This window comes from Rhineura floridana, chromosome 3, assembly GCF_030035675.1.
Source record: "Rhineura floridana isolate rRhiFlo1 chromosome 3, rRhiFlo1.hap2, whole genome shotgun sequence".
Classification (NCBI taxonomy): Eukaryota; Metazoa; Chordata; class Lepidosauria; order Squamata; family Rhineuridae; genus Rhineura; species Rhineura floridana.
The window spans coordinates 210033998-210052424 of NC_084482.1; the positions used below are offsets into that span (position 1 = coordinate 210033998).

The 18427-nt window shown below is 47.4% G+C and overlaps 1 protein-coding gene across 1 annotated transcript in view; it reads right to left on the bottom strand.

Moving 5' to 3' along the window:
- Positions 1-2834: 2834 nt before the first annotated feature.
- Positions 2835-18427, bottom strand: part of LOC133378929 (uncharacterized) — a 28040-nt gene continuing 12447 nt past the window's right edge. The window contains exons 5-7 of the mRNA XM_061613542.1: positions 11277-12107; positions 9286-9412; positions 2835-6233 (exon numbers count right to left, since the gene is read on the bottom strand). Of these exons, the coding sequence (XP_061469526.1) occupies positions 5167-6233; positions 9286-9412; positions 11277-12107 (2025 nt within the window). The 3' untranslated portion in view covers positions 2835-5166. The remainder of the gene's footprint in view (positions 6234-9285; positions 9413-11276; positions 12108-18427) is intronic.

The following is an 18427-nucleotide window of genomic DNA, read 5'->3' on the forward strand; positions in this document are numbered from 1 at the left end:
CACTCAAATGGAACATGGTGACTCAGATTATTGCAGATAAACTCAGAGAGGCCCAGTCATTTGCTGCTCAGCTTAAATGTAGGTCTCGTGCACATTCCAAGCTATGACAGCCTGTTTTGCCTTTCTAGACAATCATTTTTCTTCATTGCAGGCTCTCACATTCTTGTTAAGAAGGTAAGAAGAGCCTGCTGGATCAGGCCAACGGCCCATCTAGCCCAGCATCCTGCTCTCACAGTGGCCAACCAGGTGCCTGTTGGACATTCCCCCTAGCAGGACCTGAGCACAAGAGCACTTTCCTTTCCTGCGGTTTCCAGCAACTGGTATTCGGAAGCATCCTGCCTCCAGCCGTGCAGCCAGAACAGAATATAGGAAGCTGCCGTTATATTGAATCAGACCATTGGTCCATCTAGCTCAGATTTGTCTGCACTGGCTGGCAGCAGCTCTCCAGGGTTTCGGGCAGGGAGTCTCTCCCAGCCCTACGTGGAGATGCTAGGGATTGAACCTGGGACCTTCTGCAGGCAAAGCAAGTGCTCTGAGCTATGGCCATTCATTTAGACTCTTAAGCAGTAATGTAGTGGCAAATTCAGAAGTGCAGGTCCCTTCATGATGGTCACAATCACCTTTTTTATTTTTGCTACTAGGTTGAGAATGAGATCCTTGTCAATGTCTTCCCCCACAACAACAGATGTCCATAGGAGCCAATCAGTATGAAAGGGGAGAGTGTTAGCTACTGAAAAGAGTCTTCTCTGTGGCTGACCCACCTCCTTTCACTCTGGTTGACTCCAATAAGCAGGAAAGGACAAAGAAGCAAGGTAGAAGATTCTTCTTAGTGGCTAACATATTCCCTTTTCATGCCGATTGGCTTCTAGGACACTGGAGACATAGGGACCCTGCTGGGACCCCGCTTCCAAAAAAGTAAAGGGTCCAAGACTGAGTCCTAGACCCCTGATCTTAATAAAGGAACATAGGAAGCTGCCTCTATATTGAGGCAGACCATTGGTCTATCTAACTCAGTAATGTCTACACTGACTGGCAGTGGCTCTCCAGGGTTTCAGATGGGGGACGTTCCCAGCCATACCTGCATGCCAGGCAGATGCTCTACCACTGAGGTATCATGGCTAGTAGTTAATTTTGCAAGGCCCTATTTCATCTCTTGAAGTGCCTTTGGTGTTCCCAGCCATCCCTATTTTCTTTACCACAAATATTTTTTTAGTGGTGGGGGAGCTGTTAGCAGTGGCAAGGTGGTGGGTTGGGAAGCGGGTTCCTTTAGGCCTTTCATCCCAGGGATGTCAACTGACACATTCACTCCGCTTCCATTGGGTTTGAATAGAACAGTGCTGCTTTGGTCGACGGTGGGCAGTATTCAGCTAAACAGTTGCGCTAGGCACAAGGATTAAGTGCTTGCGGAATCGGACTTTCCCCCTGTCCTCCTCCTTGAGTACGCTTCCAAATACCAGTTGCCGGAAACCACAGGAGGAGAGAGTGCTCTTTGCACTCAGGTCCTGCTTGTGGACATCCCACTGGGGCTTCTGGTTGGCCACTGTGAGAACAGGATGCTGGACTAGATGGGCCACTGGCCTGATCCAGCAGGACTCTTCTTATGTTCTTAACCTCATAACATTATCCCCAGACTGAGACAGATGTTGTGTTCCTACTTCTGCATAAACATGCAGAGGATTGCACTCTTAAGGCTACAATCCTAACCCTGGCCCCCCATTCAATAGGACTTACTCCTTAGTAGACGTGATTAAGACAGCGCTGTAAGGCTGCAATCCTAAGTTTGGGAGAGCAGCAGGGGAAAAACCAAAGGCAGTTGATCCGCTTTAGCCAATGCCAGCAAGGCAGAACCGTACACCTCCATCACTTCCCAGGGTTTTTTAAATAAGCAATTCCCCTTCCTTTGGGATTGATGGAAGTGAATGGAGTGACACCAACTCTTAATCTGGCAAAATTTCCCTCTGGTCTGGCTCTGGGGTGGTGGTGGATCCTTCAGATCCAGACTTCCGTTGGCCTGCCCCCAGCAACCCCATTCTTGACTTTACTGACGCCGAAGCTCCCGTTATCAAAGGAACCTAGGAAGCAGCCTCATACCAACTCAGACCACGCATAGGGTGGCCAGGCTCAGGGCCTGAGACTGATCCTGTATCTCTAGGAGAAGAGAAAGTCAGCCAAGTGCAGGTGTTCTTGCAACACTGTAATGGGAAAAACCACAAGGTGGAATCCTCCCTTCCCCCTGCACAACTTTTAAAGATACAGAAGACCTCTTGGTTGCCAGGCCTAGACTCCAAGAGGTCTTCTGTATCTTGTGCAGAGGGCAGGGAGAATTCCACCTTGTGGTTTTTCCCATTAAGGTGCTGCAAGAACACCTGCACTTACTTGGCTGACTTTCTCTTCTCCTAAAGATACAGGATCAGTCTCAGGCCTTGAACCTGGCAACCCTACTAACGCAGTATTGTCCGCACTAGCTGGCAGCAGCCAGGGTTCCAGGGTTTCAGGCAGGGAGCCTCTCCCAGCCCTAAGTGGAGATGCTGAGGATTGAACCTGGGGCCTCCTGCGGGCAAGGCAGATGCTCTCCCGCTGAGTTATAGCCATTACCCATTATTAGGGCAAAGGCTATGGAAGGGTCTGCAAGCCTCGGGGAAGGAGCATTTGGCAACAGGTCTCCCTCTCTTAGGTACAAGCGCTCTCTTGGTCCTTGGAGAGGGGGATCCTATGCATGCTAGGGCCCCCATGCCCTCCCAGGGATAGGACTGCAATTAATATGATGAATTGACTACGATTTCTTTAACTGGATCATGCCCAACTATTATGATTACTATTAGGCACTTTTCACTAATTATTGCAACAGCAGGTCAATAGCAGCTCCCAGGATATGAGAGGAGAAGGGATTCTCCCCATCCCTGCCCCGTCCTGCCAGGGGTGTTGTGCAAGTGGCACAACAATGAACTGAAATGCAGGGAATTAAATTATGAGAACGAGGGCTGTTTCAACCATACTGCCTGCCATTGGCAAATGCGCATGCCTAAATTAAATTGGTCAACCTATCCACCACATAACCATGTATGTGCTACCGGAGGTAACGAGCGGGGTACCGCAGGGCTCCTTCCTGGGTCCAGTGCTCTTCCACATTTTTATTAGTGGCTTGGATAAGGAGGTGCAGGGAATGCTTATCAAATTTGCCGATGATACAAAATTGGGGGGAGTAACTAATACATTGGAAGACAGAAACAAAATTCAAAGGGATCTTGATAGGTTGGAGCATTGGGCTGAAGATGACAGAATGATATTTAACAGGGATAAGTGCAAAATTCTACACCTAGGAAAAAGAAACCAAATGCACAGTTATAAGATGGGGGATACTTGGCTCAGCAATACGACGTGTAAGAAGGATCTTGGGATTGTTGTTGATCACAAGCTGAATATGAGCCAGCAGTGTGATGTGATTGGAAAAAAGGCAAATGCTATTCTAGGCTGCATTAACAGAAGTATAGTTTCCAAATCGTGTGAAGTATTGGTTCCCCTCTATTCGGCACTGGTTAGGCCTCCTTTTGAGTACTGCATCCATTTCTGGACACCACACTTTAAGATGGGTGCAGACAAACTAAAACAGGTTCAGAGGAGGGTAACAAGGATGATCAGGGGACTGGAAACAAAGCCCTATGAGGAGAGACTGAAAGAACTGGGCATGTTTAGCCCGGAGAAGAGAAGACTGAGGGGAGATATGATAGCTCTCTTCAAGTACTTGAAAGGTTGTCACATAGAGAAGGACTAGGATCTCTTCTTGACCATCCCAGAGTGCAGGACATGAAATAATGGGCTCAAGTTGCAGGAAGCCAGATGTTGGCGAAACATTAGGAAAACTTTTCTGTTACAGCAGTACAACAGAGCCAATGACCTAGGGAGGTGGTGGGCTCTCCAACACTGGAGGCAATCAAGAAGCAGCTGGGCAGCCACCTGTCAGGTATGCTTTAATTCAGATTCCTGCATTGAGCAGGGGGTTGGATTCAATGGCCTTGTAGGCCCCTTCCAACTCTATGATTCTATGAAATCAAATACCGACTGCTACAAACTGAAGCGAAACCCCCAAAGCTCTTTGTACCAGCACAACGAAATGATGGGAAAGTGACACGGCACCCCTCTGCTATATTTCGACAGAAAGAGAAAGCGAAGGTTGCAAACTAACTTCTACTCAGAGTAAACCCGCCAAAATTAATGGACCTAAGGTAGCCTTTAATTTGGATTCCTGCACTGAGCAGGGGGTTGGACTTGATGGCCTTATAGGCCCCTTCCAACTCTTCTATGATTCTATGTTCTCATTCAATTAATTTGTAGTGACTAGCTTAAAAACATGGAAATGGGTGTCCTTTTAATGGTCCATTCATGATGACTTGAGATCAGGATGCTGCCACTCCAATTTCAATATCGTTTGCACCTGTAAAAATTTTGGGGCAGTCACACCGCTTCGTCTTAGCATATCCCATTCCTCCCTGGGAAAACCCGTCACTTTTAATTCCTCGAACATACTTTTGCCCCTTTTTTGTTGTGCTAGAGCACTTCTGGACAGCAAGAACGTGGTAGCATTGGGAAAGCATAGCAGAACAAACTGAGGCAGAAAAAATCCACCACAAGTACACTATGACTGAGCCAAGAACATGTTGCAGAAGACTTGGGGGGTCCCAAGTCGGTCGGATTTCACTGATTTCCACCCCACCTCCCAGCAACTCCATCAGCAGTTGCCTGCCCAGAGTCCAGAGACAGCCGTGAAGTGTCTACCCCAGGATGAAAATGAACATGGGCATCTGGCTGGCCACTGTGAGAACAGGATGCTGGACTAGATGGGCCACTGGCCTGATCCAGCAGGCTCTTCTTATGTTCTTAATACAGTCAACCATTTCCCCCATAGTAATGTTGCTGTGATATGCCGGTGTGCAGAAAACCAGTCTCATGTAGCATCCATCCATGTAGCAAGGAACTGTTTCACCATTCTCCTGTGCCACTGCGCTTCTCTTCTCTTCTGGAAGACTAACACATAAGCTTACCGCCATGCAATTGTAGCCAGGAAGAAAGTGCTACGACATTGCTAAGTGTGCACTGCAGCAAACTACTAAGGGGGTCACCTGTATCCATGTTGAGAGTCAAGGCAATATGGGATTGAGCCTGAGCTTGTTATGAGGCTTTTCTGGGTGGAGGCTCCTCCTCCAGTGTAAGCATGTTTAGAGCTTCTCTTGTGTGGATCTTCTGGTGCCTGACAAGGACAGCACGATGAGAAAAGCTCTTCCCACAGGTTATGCACTGATGCGGCCTCTCCCCGGTGTGGACTTTCTGATGCCGGATGAGGACGGCGCGGTCACAGAAGCATTTCCCACACGTGGCACACTTGAAGGGTTTCTCCCCTGTGTGGATTCTCTGATGTACCATAAGGATCTGCCTCTGGCTGAAGCTTTTCCCGCATTCCGAGCAGGTGTACGGCCTCTCCCCTGTGTGGACCCGGTGATGCTTGACGAGCTGGGAGGATGTGTTGAAGGATTTGTCACAGTCCGGGCATTTGAAAGGCTTCTCCCCTGTATGGGAGCCCTCGTGGATCATGAGACTTGAGCTCCGACTGAAGCTCTCCCCACACTGCGAGCATTTGTATGGCTTCTCTCTCGTGTGGACCTTCTGGTGGTTAAGGAGCTGTGTTTTCCGGCTGAAACTTTTATCACACTCCAAGCAGTTAAATGGCTTCTCTCCTATGTGGATCCGGTAGTGCCTGGTAAGATCCGAGCTAACGGTGAAGCTCTTCCCGCACTGCGAGCAGGTATAGGGTCTCTCCCCTGTGTGGGTTCTCTCGTGGGCAACCAGGGTAGACTTCAAGCTGAAGCATTTCCCGCAATCTTTGCACATGAACGGCTTCTCCCCAGTATGGGTTCTTTGATGTGCAACAAGCACCGTAGTCCGACTGAAGCTTCTCCCGCACACACCGCACACCTTCTCCCCCCGGCTTCTGCGCCTCCTCTTGACGACGACGGTTTGGCTCCGTTCCCCACTTTCTCCCAAATAAGGAAAGAATACGTCCACTCTTGGCGCAAGGTAGTTCTTCCTCCCCCTTTCTGATCCGCCGTAGCTTGCGGAAGCTTTTCCACCCTCTTGGGTCCAAGGGAGGCTTCCCCAGGAGGTCCTGCAAATTTTTGCTGGCTCAGTATTTTCTAGCTGGGATTTCTCCTCTTTGCTCTCAGTCATCCATTCATCGCCTGCTAGAAATAGATTATTATTATTATTATTATTATTATTATTATTATTATTATTACCTATCCTTCACCCCAAGGTTCCAGGGTGGGTCACAACAAGTTGAAATACAACATTAACACCTGTTCTGGCCAGCTTGCACTGGTTCCCAATATGTTTCCGGGCTAGATTCAAAGTGTTGGTATTAACCTATAAAGCCTTATACGGTGCGGGACCACGATACCTTGCGGAACGCCTCTTCCGATATGAACCGGCCCGTGCACTACGTTCTGCTACGAAGGCCCTCCTCCGGGTTCCAACTCACAGGGAGGCCCGGAGGGTGATGACAAGATCTAGGGCCTTCTCAGTGGTGGCCCCCGAACTATGGAACAGTCTCCCCGAGGAAGTACGCCTGGCGCCGACTCTGCTCTCCTTCCGGCGCCAGGTCAAAACCTTCCTATTCTCTGAAGCATTTTAAGTTACACTGATTTACTTTTTAAAATGTTTATTGTATTGGATTGATGATTGTATTTTAGTATTATTTTGTTATTCATTGTATTTTTATGCTATTTTATGTTCACCGCCCAGAGAGCTATTGCTAGTCGGGCGGTATATAAATTTAATAAATAAATAAATAAATAAATTAAAAAAGTTTAAAATAAATTGCAATCAGAAGGATATGGTGGGTCCTAAAAATATACATCTCAGGTGTCAAAGGCCAGGGTAAAGAGGTGCATCTTCAGAATAAATACTGAGTTTGAATTATTTTAACTGTATGTATGAATGGTTTTAATACTGTAAATTGTTTAATTTGATTTTAATCTAGACTTTTGTATGTTTTTAATTATATGTGTACTTTTATCTGGAAGCCGCCGTGAGTTCCAGTTTTGGAAAAAGGGCGGGGAAAAATAATGATAATAAATAAATAATAAATAAAATAAAAAATAAAATAAATATGACAAAAACTAGATAGTGAAGGTGCCAGGCACGCCTCTGTGAGAAGGAAGTTCCACAAACTAGGGACTGCCACAGAAAATTTTATATACTACTTCATATTTATATACTGTTTCATATTTTTTAAAAAACTATGCGGTTTAGAACATCATACAAATATTGTACACACATACAAAGAACAAACAGTCCAATTTTAAAAATCCATATTTTGGAGCAGAACAGAAAGCAGATAAGATACCCTCTTAAACATCACTATAAACTAAAACTACGAACATGTGGGGACCACAAGAGCTACAGCAGATCTGGTGATGGCTGGTTGCCAGAGCCAATGACAGGCAGAGGCAACTAATTCTAAATTTGTCTCCATCCTCCTCCATCAGGCATCTGACTGCAAAGACCACCTCCTGGGCTCGTTGTTAAGTAAGAAGGCTGGCTGGTGGGGATTGGCTGGGAGCAGATTGAGGTTGTTGGGTTGTTTGCCTCAATGGACCAGTCTCAACTGAGCAGATCCAAAATACAGCAGAGGCAATTAGTCTCACCTACCAAATTTGCAAGCACGTATTTATAGGTACCAGCAGCATCCTCAGTTGTGCTGCCACTGCCCTCCTAAAAGGTGGCGGCGGGGAATTACACACTCCCCACTCCTGGATCTCCCTGCTTTCACCAGGGTACACCCACAATCATTCCTACCCCCTGAAAAATGATTAAACTCGAGAAATTATTCCAAAAATAGTTATTCCATAATTGGAGTGCCTTTTACCAGCTTCAGTTTATGAGACATCTACAACTGTTTCTGGCCCACGATAGACTGATGACTGTCACTCACGCGTTGGTAACCTCCAGGCTGGACTACCACAATGCACTCTATGTGGGGCTGCCCCTGAGATCGTTTGGAAGCTGCAGCTGCTGCAAAATGCAGAAGGTCAACTGCTCCCTGTGGCAGGATATCACCAACAAGTTATCCCGCTGCTGAAAGAATTGCACTGGCTGACAAATACCAGGCTACATTCAAGGTGCTGCTTTTGGTGTATAAAGCCCTATACAGCTTGGGACCAGGATACCTGAAAGATCATCTCACCCCTTATATGCCCAACTACCCTACTACACTCTGCAAGAAAGAGCCTTCTGCAAATACGTTTCATATGATGTCAGAATTAGGCCTTTAGCGTGACAGCACCTCCCGTTACATTTCAGACAGACACCGTCTCTCGCATCCATTTCCACAAGCCTTTTAACCTGAGATCTTTATGCCAGTCTGTATCAGTACTGGATTTCAATTTGTTTCTACATATGAAATGTTTTTAAGTATGTTTTACATTAAATTCTCCTGTATTGCCTTTATATGAAATTTCTGCCATCGTTTTTGATCGCTGATGTTTTTATTTCTGAAATCGCAGCAAGGTATTTTATGGAAAGCAGTCCACGAATGGAAAGGGAGAATTTATTTATTTATTTTCCAAGACAAATCATGGGACCAACTGACTTTTTGGGGAGCATGCCGGGAAGGGTTCTACATAAGCACATTGCCTTAAAGGGTTTTTGAAGAGTTTAGAGACAGAGGCACCACCAGGAGATCCCGCGAATGAGACCCTGATCAGTGCACGTCCCGTAACTTCCTGCAAAAAAGTCACTTTTTCTCCTGGAAATGTTCTGGATTATTTTTTGTCCCGCTTTTGTTGTCGTACAGTGCAAAAGCTCCCCTTCAGACAGCGATGATACTGTAACACTGGGGCTGTAACATTGCTATAACATTGGGGCGGCATCTCAGAACAACTAATGAAGCTGAATAATGCATGGATAGTCCAGTATAAATCCACCACTATTATTGCGTCAGTGACATGTTGCAGAAAAGACTTGCAAAAACCCACCAGTCTGGAGGGGCGCGTAGGCAAGCAAGAGGCATTATCACAGTTCAAGCACACATTCTGGCAAACCACTCAAAGAGGGCACAGAGAAGGTGGTGCCTGGGGAAAATCTCAGAGAGAGGCCAGGAGGGCTGTATTTGGCCCCCGGGCCTGCAGTTCCCCACCCCTTGCATGGTGAATCCCAAACACTCGTTCAAAACAGAAGCAGTCGCAAGAGAAAACCATTCAAGGAAAGAGGGCCATCAACACAAGTCAGCCTTACTCGGTGAGCTGGTGTCGCTGTCACCCTCCTGCTTGGCCACAGAGCAGAGCTGCTTCTCTTCAGGGACAGGCGGAGGTTGCTCAGCCGTGTGGAGGTTCAAATCCACCTCTTGCACCAGCGCTGAACCCTGAAATGACAGCACCAAAGATCCTCTTCAGGATAACAGAACAAAATGGGGAGGGGAGAGGAGATTCAGAGGGGCAAAAAAATGACCCTTTTCAGTGGTGGCCCTCACACTCCCGCCTGTGCAGCGACTCTCCCCATGGGAGATCGCCTGGTAGCAACGTTGTCAAGTCTCGGCCCTTTTGGCTAAGATCAAGTGTAGTGTGTCAAGTCTCAGGCCCCAGTGAAGTGTCTACATGGCTACTGACTTTCAGGAGGAAGTCAGAAGCGTTCCTATTTCCCTGGCATTTGATGGCTGAAGGGGACCAGTCCTGGCAACCGGGAAATCACTGGATGGAAGAATGTTTTTAACTGTTTTTAGAAAGCTGCTGTTCCATCGTTTTGTTATGTTTGCTGCCCTGGGCAAGATATAAATATAATAATCTGTCAGCAAAGATGGGCCACTTGACATCATTGCGGTGTCAGCATTGACAGGTGGGTGGCCCCACCCTCCTATCAAAAGTGGTCCAGATGGGATGGGGAATTTAAGGGTTCCAGCCTATTGTACTTGCTTTTTTTTTTAATGTGCTGGAATTTCAACTCTTCCCACCCAGCCCAAAACCCCCTGCATGTTTATTTCATTCCTCCTTCGTGGTCTCTTTACAATCTTTTCTTTCTCCTATTAACAGTTTCCCTCTCTTATCCCCTTCCTTTTTATTCCTATATTATTTATTTATCATCATCGGGCTGTGGAAGAGTTTCTCCTGAAGTTTCCCAAGGGATCAGAAGCCCCCTCCACAGTAAATCGAAGCAGGGCCTTCAGTGTGGCTGCCCCTATGCTGTGGAACAGTTTTCCTGTCAAGACACAACAGGAGCCTGCCGACTGTGCTTTCCGGAAACAATCGAAGACATTTTTGTTTTGACAAGCTTTTCCAGCAAGATGAATAGGTATCTGCCGTGGGTGTCTATTTGGTTTTTTAAAAACTCACTTGTTGTTATTTTCTGTGCTGGTTTCAACCGTCTTTTAGTTGTTTTTATTAAATTTTGTACAAGACACACGAGAAAGGTGATTACCAAACAACAACTTTTATCTCATGTTCTAGATTCCTTCGATACTCACCTAGTCCCTTTCCTCAGAAGAGACCTTGCTTCCATACTCCCCATTGCCGCCCCTTGAACCTCTCTGTCTCCCGGTCACATTTATTCAATATGCAAGGCATGACTAGAGGGTGGGACAGTCAAGTGAGGAGTGGGGGGTAGGCTGCAAGACTCAGGCCCATTGTTTTAGAAACAATGCCATTAGGCATCTGGTGGTTTTTTATTCATTCATTCATTCATTCATTCATTCAATTTAGATCCTGCCCTTCCTCTTGAGGGAGCCCAAGGTGACAAGCACATCAATAACAACAACAACAACAATAATAACATTCTGAAACTAGTTAAAAACATTATCTCATCCATTGATCTCAGGGTTGCCATTTCAGCCATCAAATGCTTGCTTACACAGGAATGTGTTTAAATTTCTCCAGAAAGTCAATAACGAGGGAGACAGACGCAGCTCACCAGGCAGCAAATTCCGCAAGCAAGGAACCACCACTGAAAAGGCCCTGTTACTGGTCAACACAAACTGGGCAGCCCCCAATGGTGGCACTACTAGTAAGGCCTCATCTGCTGATTGGTTGGTCACTATGAGAAGAGGATGCTGGATTAGAGGGGCCTTTGGCCTGATCCAGCAGGTCTCTTCTTATGCTCACCATACCACAGAGGTGATGTATGAGAACTTCATGGGATTCAGAACCCTCTCAAAGCATCACTGAGAATCACCCCCAAATTTGGTAGCAACCCCCACCCTCGCCTTCATGGGATTATCCCATGAAAAATAGTCTCACCTCCTGTTCCAATTTCCCAGACTCTCGTTGTCTCAGTAAAAAAGCTTCTGCAAGGGCCACCGCCTGGTCACAGGACTGAGGGCAACCAGCCTTGACCCAGCTCTGGAGCTCCGATGGCAAGATGGCCAGGAACTGCTCCAGGATCACCAACTCCAGGATCTGCTCCTTGGTGTGCCTCTCCGGCTTCAGCCACCGGTGGCAGAGGTACCAGAGGCGACTACAGGCCTCACGGGGCCCCTCGACCTCCTGATAGCGGAACTCCCTGAAGAGCGTCCGCTGCATGTCCATGGTGACAGAGTCATCTCCCAGGAGATCCTCCTTTGCTTTCCAGTAATCCTCCATCTTTCTGATATCTGTCTTAGTGGCTTCTTCTTGAGCTTCACCACTGAAAACCGGCAGCCCCCTGGATTTCTGGTAAGCATCTGCCACTCCTTGAAAGGAGGCCAGGATAGCTTTGGTATTTTCCCAAGGTGCACATCCTGATAACGGGGGGGTTCTCCATTCATAGTGAGGGAACCGCGTTCCTTTCAGGGCCTCAGATGACTCTAAATGCTTCAATGGCTTTCCAGCCAAGTCATCCATAACCAGCTCTGGGGCCTCCCTTTTCAGGAAATCCTTATTCTCCTCAGCCTTGACTTCGTGAGGGGCTCTTCCTGGTCTCTCTGCTGCCACTCCAAGCTCACGGTCTGCTTGACCTCCCTCTTCTAGCTGCTCCTTGGCCTCAACCTCCTGTTGCAACAGAGCTTGGAATTGGAGACCAACACTTGCCGTCTTCTCTTTGTCAGCTGCCATTTTGTATTTCAGCTTAACCTCAGCATGGGACGCCTTGGGAAAACATATTTAATTGAAAATGCCCCTCCCCAAGGGTGCAGCCTCTGACTATCTGCCCATGCATAGGCCAGGTCCATGAGATCCATGGAGCATTTTTTTGGTGGCCATGAAGAACAGGGATCTCTCAAGAAAACAAGATGTTTCACAAGAAGAGCTGTTGAAGAGGACTTACCCTGAGAAAGAGACAGACATTCAAAAAATATGGGAATGTAAGAGCTATTCAGTGCACATTTTAATCAGTCATGGCTTCCCCCAAAGAATCCTGGGAAGGGTGCTGAGAGTTGTTAAGTGACCCCCTATTTCCCCTCACAGAGCTACCATTGCCAGAGTTCTCTGGGAAGGACTGACTGTTAAACCACTCTGATGCATATAGTTTTGTGAGAGGAATAGGAGTCTCTCCTAACTACTCTCAGCACCCTTCACAAACTACACTTCCCAGGATTCTTTGGGGGGAATCCATGACCGACTGAAGAGGAATAATAGCGGAACAAATGTATGGTGTGAATGAAGCCACAGTCTAAGCTTCGTGTAAGCTTTGCACAAGCAAATCAAGATGGATGCTCAATAAAGACCGGCTATTGTCTAACCCAGCAGTTCTCCAACTTTTTCCCCCCATCTTGGCGGACTGTTTTTATGATTTTTCTGCCTGTTGTAGCAATCGCAATGCTACGTTATGTAAAATTATATTAAAATTATTACAATATAAAAGATGAAATCATTACAATGAGGGTACTACAAACACTGAATAGAAGAAATATAAAGTTGTTTGCGTTAGCAACACCATGGGAAGAGTGTTTGCAGCTACGCCACCCCCTGCCTTTGGTAACCTTGTCTAAGATGTTGCTGCAGGAGAGATTGTAAGTAACACCACAAATGATGAAATGATTCTTTGGGGAAACTGAGGCCTAGACCAGTAGCTCCCAAAGTTTTTTCTCCACGGACCGCTTTAAAGTAGCTGATTGTCTTGGTGGACAATTGAATGATTTTTCTGCCTATTGTAGCAATTATCATGCCTTGTGCTAGACACTGTATGAATTTTTTTGCTGCTTTTATTTCTTACACGGTATTAGTTTGTGAATTCAAATTGCAGCGCAATAAAATGCAACATAAGAAAGACAAGTAGCAATAAAAATACAATTAAAAATCAGTATGAATATTTTGATGCGGACACGCCACAGACCAGCTGAATGAAGCTTGCGGACCACTGGTGGCCTACGGACCACAGTTTGGGAATCCCAGTCTAGCTGCTGCGCAAGCTTTGTGAAAGCAAATCAGGATGGATGCTCAATCAAAACAGGTCTGGAAAGGCCCATAGTGGAGAGCATGTATAATAGAGAAGAGGCTTTCTGTCTGTCTCATAAATGCAGGACACACCATTATTTATTTATTTATGACATTTATACCCCACCTTTCTTTCCATGATAGAAACCCAAGGCGGCTGACATATGGTTCCCAGGCGGTCTCCCATCCAAGCACTGACCTCAGCAGGGAGCTGCCCTTATGTGCCTTCAGACCATAGCTGATTTGGACCTCTCGTGCAACAGACCCACTTCCCAAAAGATCAGACTTTTTGCAATAAGGAAAGGGACGGGGAAATGCACACCGGAAAGTGTGCGATGACATTTGCTTTGACATAACGTCACCTAATCTCCCCGCAAACAAATCAGGGCAAATGCTCATTAAATAGCAAATGTGGGCTAATTTCCGTGCAGGCACCTTTGGACGAATGCACAACAAACAGGGACATGGGAAGCTGCCTTATACTGAGTCAGACCATTGGTCCATCTAGCTCAGTACTGTCTGCGCTGACTGGCAGCAGCTCTCCAGAGTTTCAGACAGGGAGACACTCCCAAGCCCTACCCGGAGATGCTGTGGGATGAACCTGGGACCTTCTGCATGCAAGGCAGATGCCCCGCCACTGAGCTAGGGCCCTTTGCAACAGGTCATCTTGGTCATTAAGGGGCATGCTAACCCAGCAGAGGGCAGCTTGTATAGCACAGTGGGGAGGACAGCCTGGCTGGGAGTCCAGAGTCTGTGAGTTCAAATCCCCGCTCGTGTCTCCTGGGCATCAAGGGCCAGCTAAAGATCACCCCACAGGGAGTGGCTCAGGGGTTACATACCCTGCCACCTGTGCAGCTGTGGGCAGGCTGCATAGTCCCAAGGAGCCCAGTTGCCCCCAGCTGGCAGTTGCAGACAAGGAAGGGGCTGGCTTGTGTAGCTGTGGCAAGCTGAGCAGGCCCTAGCCAGCTGGGGAGGACTAGCCTCAGAGGGAGGCAATGGTAACCCCCTCTGAATACCCCTTACCATGAAAACCCTATTCATAGGGTAGCCATAAATCGGGATCGACTTGAAGGCAGGCCATTTCCATTTTAACCCTGCAGACACAACCTTTATAAATGCTATTGGCCAGTCTAACCGGAAAAAGGTTGAGTCTATATTTTCCCCCCAGTTAGCGGTACCTATGCTCCCTGAACGGGGCAATGAACTCAAGGTCTTCCTGCACGCAAAATCCTATTTTTCCCAGACCCGCGGCCCTGGAGCGCTTCAAGATGCCTCTTCTGTTCTGCGGTGTTATGTGAAAGAAAGAAAAAAGAAAGGCTGCCTTGCCTTGGGCCACACGGACCGGGCTCCCTGCAGTCCCCTCCCCCCAAAACGTGCACATCAGGATCAGGCTTGTACCTGTGCAATAAGATGGCATCGCTCCCTTACTCAGTTTTTCAAAGCCAACCAAAAAAAAAACGGGGGGAAAAGGAAGAAGAAATGTTCATTGGCAAGTATCAGTGCAAGAGGCCAATCTCCACTCAGTCTTCCAGCAGGGCTCCTTTGCGTCCACTCTGGGAATAGAAGCTCTCTTGTCCGTTTAACCCTTCAGAGGACCTCTTCATTCAATTAATAAATAAAAGAACAAAGGAAAGGAAAGAGACAGGCGGATCGAGACTGGCTAACTGAAGGCTGTCAGCTGCTGCCGTCCGTTTCAGTTGTTGACTTCCCTTGGCAGGGCGCCTGGAGCCTTCAACAGCTGCTTTTTTGGAGAGGCAGAAATTTAACGGGTGCAGCTCTCGCTCTCCCGCACCTCCTCGGCCCCAACCTCAGGTGGAGAGGTGCCTGGGATGGATGCAATGACAAATGCGGGGGGGGGTTGTTCTCCCAGGGGAGGGGAGAAGAGAGGGAACGGAAAGGCAAGCCTTGCCAATTGCAATACGCATAGCAGCAGAATGGGCATGCACGCGGTGGGGGAGTGGTGCGCGACGTAAGCACAGATGGGTTGCCAACTTTTTTCTCCTGGCAGGGCTCTTGTGCCTTGTGTCGCGGGAGAGGATGAAAAGCAGGAATGGAACAGCGAGAGCTGAAAGAAGGGGCTTGCGTTTTTTAAATTGATTGACCCACTTCTCTCCCCCTCCTTTCCTGTCCCTTCTTAATACGTCTTGACTTTATTCTCAGACTGTAACGCTGCAAACAAGGCCCGTGTTGTTTTTAACTCATTCCCACAAGAGGCGGTGATGGCCACCAACTTGGATGGCTTTAATAGAGGATTAGGCAAACACAGGGAGGATAAGACTATCTGTGGCTCCTAGCCATGATGGCTTTGCTCTGCCACCATAGTCTAAAAAACAGTTGCCGCAAGCCGCAACAGTGCTCTTTACACTCAGGTCCTGCTTGCGGGTCTTCCCCCTGGGGCATCTGGTTGGCCATAGAATCATAGAATAGTAGAGTTGGAAGGCGCCTATAAGGCCATCGAGTCCAACCCCGTGAGAACAGGATGCTGGACTAGATGGGCCACTGGCCTGATCCAGAAGGTCTCTTATGTTCTTACCACTATGGATATATACGTGCGTATGTGGCCTTCCACCCATTCAGCCTTCCTCACAAACATAGCCACCCACTCTCACCCAGCCTTCCGCCCTTCCCATGCATGCAGCCTTCCACTGTCTCTCTCTCACACACATACAGCCTTCCATCCGCTGACACTCTTTCTCTCACACACACACCCCTCTCTCCATTAGGAGCTGAGGATACCATGCTATGCACCTGATGGAGTAAACTGTAGTCTAGAGATGTGAAGGCCCAGAAAAATTCAGGAAAAAAGAGTTTTTTCCTGTTTTTTTCCAAAGCCTTGTTTATTTTCTGAAAAATTGGAAAAATTGAAAAAAATGAAGAAAATATGGATTATTGAATGTTTTATTTTAGCATGACGAATAAAATGTTTCACTGAATCTTGGCCCCGCCACCCCTTTTTCTCAGTTCTTTTTATGGGAATGGATGCTTTATGTCTGCTTGACACTGGAGGACTAGCGGAGACAAATAATTTTCTTTGTTATTAATGTTGATGGTTTCTACTGTTTTTTTAAATTGTTTTTTGCCTGCTCATAAACGTAAGAGGTTCCTTACAGTTCAGGATCTGGTAGATCCATTTGTTACAAAAAAAAGTAAAAATTTTAAGAAGTAAATTCCATTTGTAATAATTGTTTGAATAAAATGTACTTTTAATATACCAAATGTGATAATTTTATGCCAAACTAACTTGTACATAATTACATTTGATGTTCCTGAAGTAACAAAGTGACTTTCAATTGTGCTAATATTGCATTTTCCCAATTTTCCCAATTTCTTTTCTGAAAAACACCCGGGGGAAAGTTTTTTTCCATGTCTTCAAAATTTCCAGAAATTTTACATCTCTGTTCTAGTCCATGTAAGCTTATGCCATAATAACTTTGTTAGCCTTTCAGATGCCACAAGTCACTTTGCTGAGTATCCTCAAGACGAGAAAGGTGTCAGTACACAGACGGAAACCTATGGGTGAATTTACTCCTTCAGCACTTCAAAATTAGGCCCAGGCAACCTCCCGAGCAGGATCGTAAGGGATGCTCATCCCCTCAGCTTCACTGAATGAAAAGGAGCCACAGGAAACCTCTCACAGACAGGCCCAATTATTAGGCACTTCTTAATTTTTTTTAATTAGTTTCTATCATATACTATATCCTCTTATTGTTACAAGCAGGAGAGGACAGGATGTCATCATTCTCCAGAGTCAGAAATGAAAAGCAGGATTTCACCCCAAAGAAGCAATGAAATGTCAAATTTAATGAAGAACACAAATGATACCCCCCCCAAAAAAACCCAACTACCTACTACTAGCCAATGCACATGCACAAACCCAACGGACTCCACCCCCTTCCATTAACTACCTAGAAACATCATTTGTTCATTCATTCTAGTGCATCGCTTAAAGAGGCTAATCCCGAGAGACGGTTGGCTTCACTGGCATGCCACAAACGCGCCAGCTCTTCCATCGCCAGGCCAAGACCTTTTATAATGAAGGGGTTTGCACACAGCCATTTGCCCCAGGGGTGGAGAGCCTGTGGCCCCCCAGATGTCGTTGGACTCCATTATCCTTGACCACTGGCCATATTGGCTGCCGGGACTGATGTGAGTGGTAGCCCAGCAGCCCTCCCTAACTTGTTGCCCATCGGAGGATGCTGGACTACAACTCCCAGCCAACGCGGTAGCCAGAAACAACTGGAGGGCAAAAGGGTGGGGGTGGGAAGGCTGGTTTAGAGGCACATTCACTTTCCGCCAACATGGCGACCTCCACAACTCCCAGCATGGCCAATAGTCAGGGACGATGGGAGCCATCCCTGACCATTGGCCATACTGGCTAACAGGTCTGATGGGAGCTGGAGTCCAGCAACAGCTGGAGGGCCACAGGTTCCCCATCCAGGCCCAGAGCCAGCCTAACAGTTCGAGGGGGGGCACCAAAAAAATAGGGGGCCTGGAAAGATTATGCAATAAAGTTATTTGTTATGAAAAAAATTAGGGGGACAGAAAAGTTTTAGGGGGATGGACCCCCCTAGACACTCCCCCTGGCTACGGGCCTGTCCCATCCCTGATTTTACCCCACTGACCAGGGCCGGTTCTAAAGGGCGGCCAGGCTGGGCACTGGCCCGAGGGCCCTGGAGCTACAGGAGCCCCTGAGGGGCCCTCCGCAATCCGTGCCCCCCCCACACCCAACTTACCTGTCAGTCGGCTTTTTAGCATTGCCCTTAATGAAGATGGCGGCTGCAGCTTCCCTAAGGTACTGAAGCCGCTACCACCATCTTAGTTGATAGCAGAGATGTGCGTGCGTAGCATGCCCGTGTGCCATCAACAAAGATGGCGGTGGAGGCTTCATTCCCCTTAGGGAAACCGTGGCCGCCATCTTCATTAAGGGCAATGGTACACGCGGTTGCACACACACACACACCAACCAGGGGGCCAGGGCAAGCTGATGCCCAAGGGCCCCCGCATGCCTGGAGCCGGCCCTGCCACTGACACTTATGGTG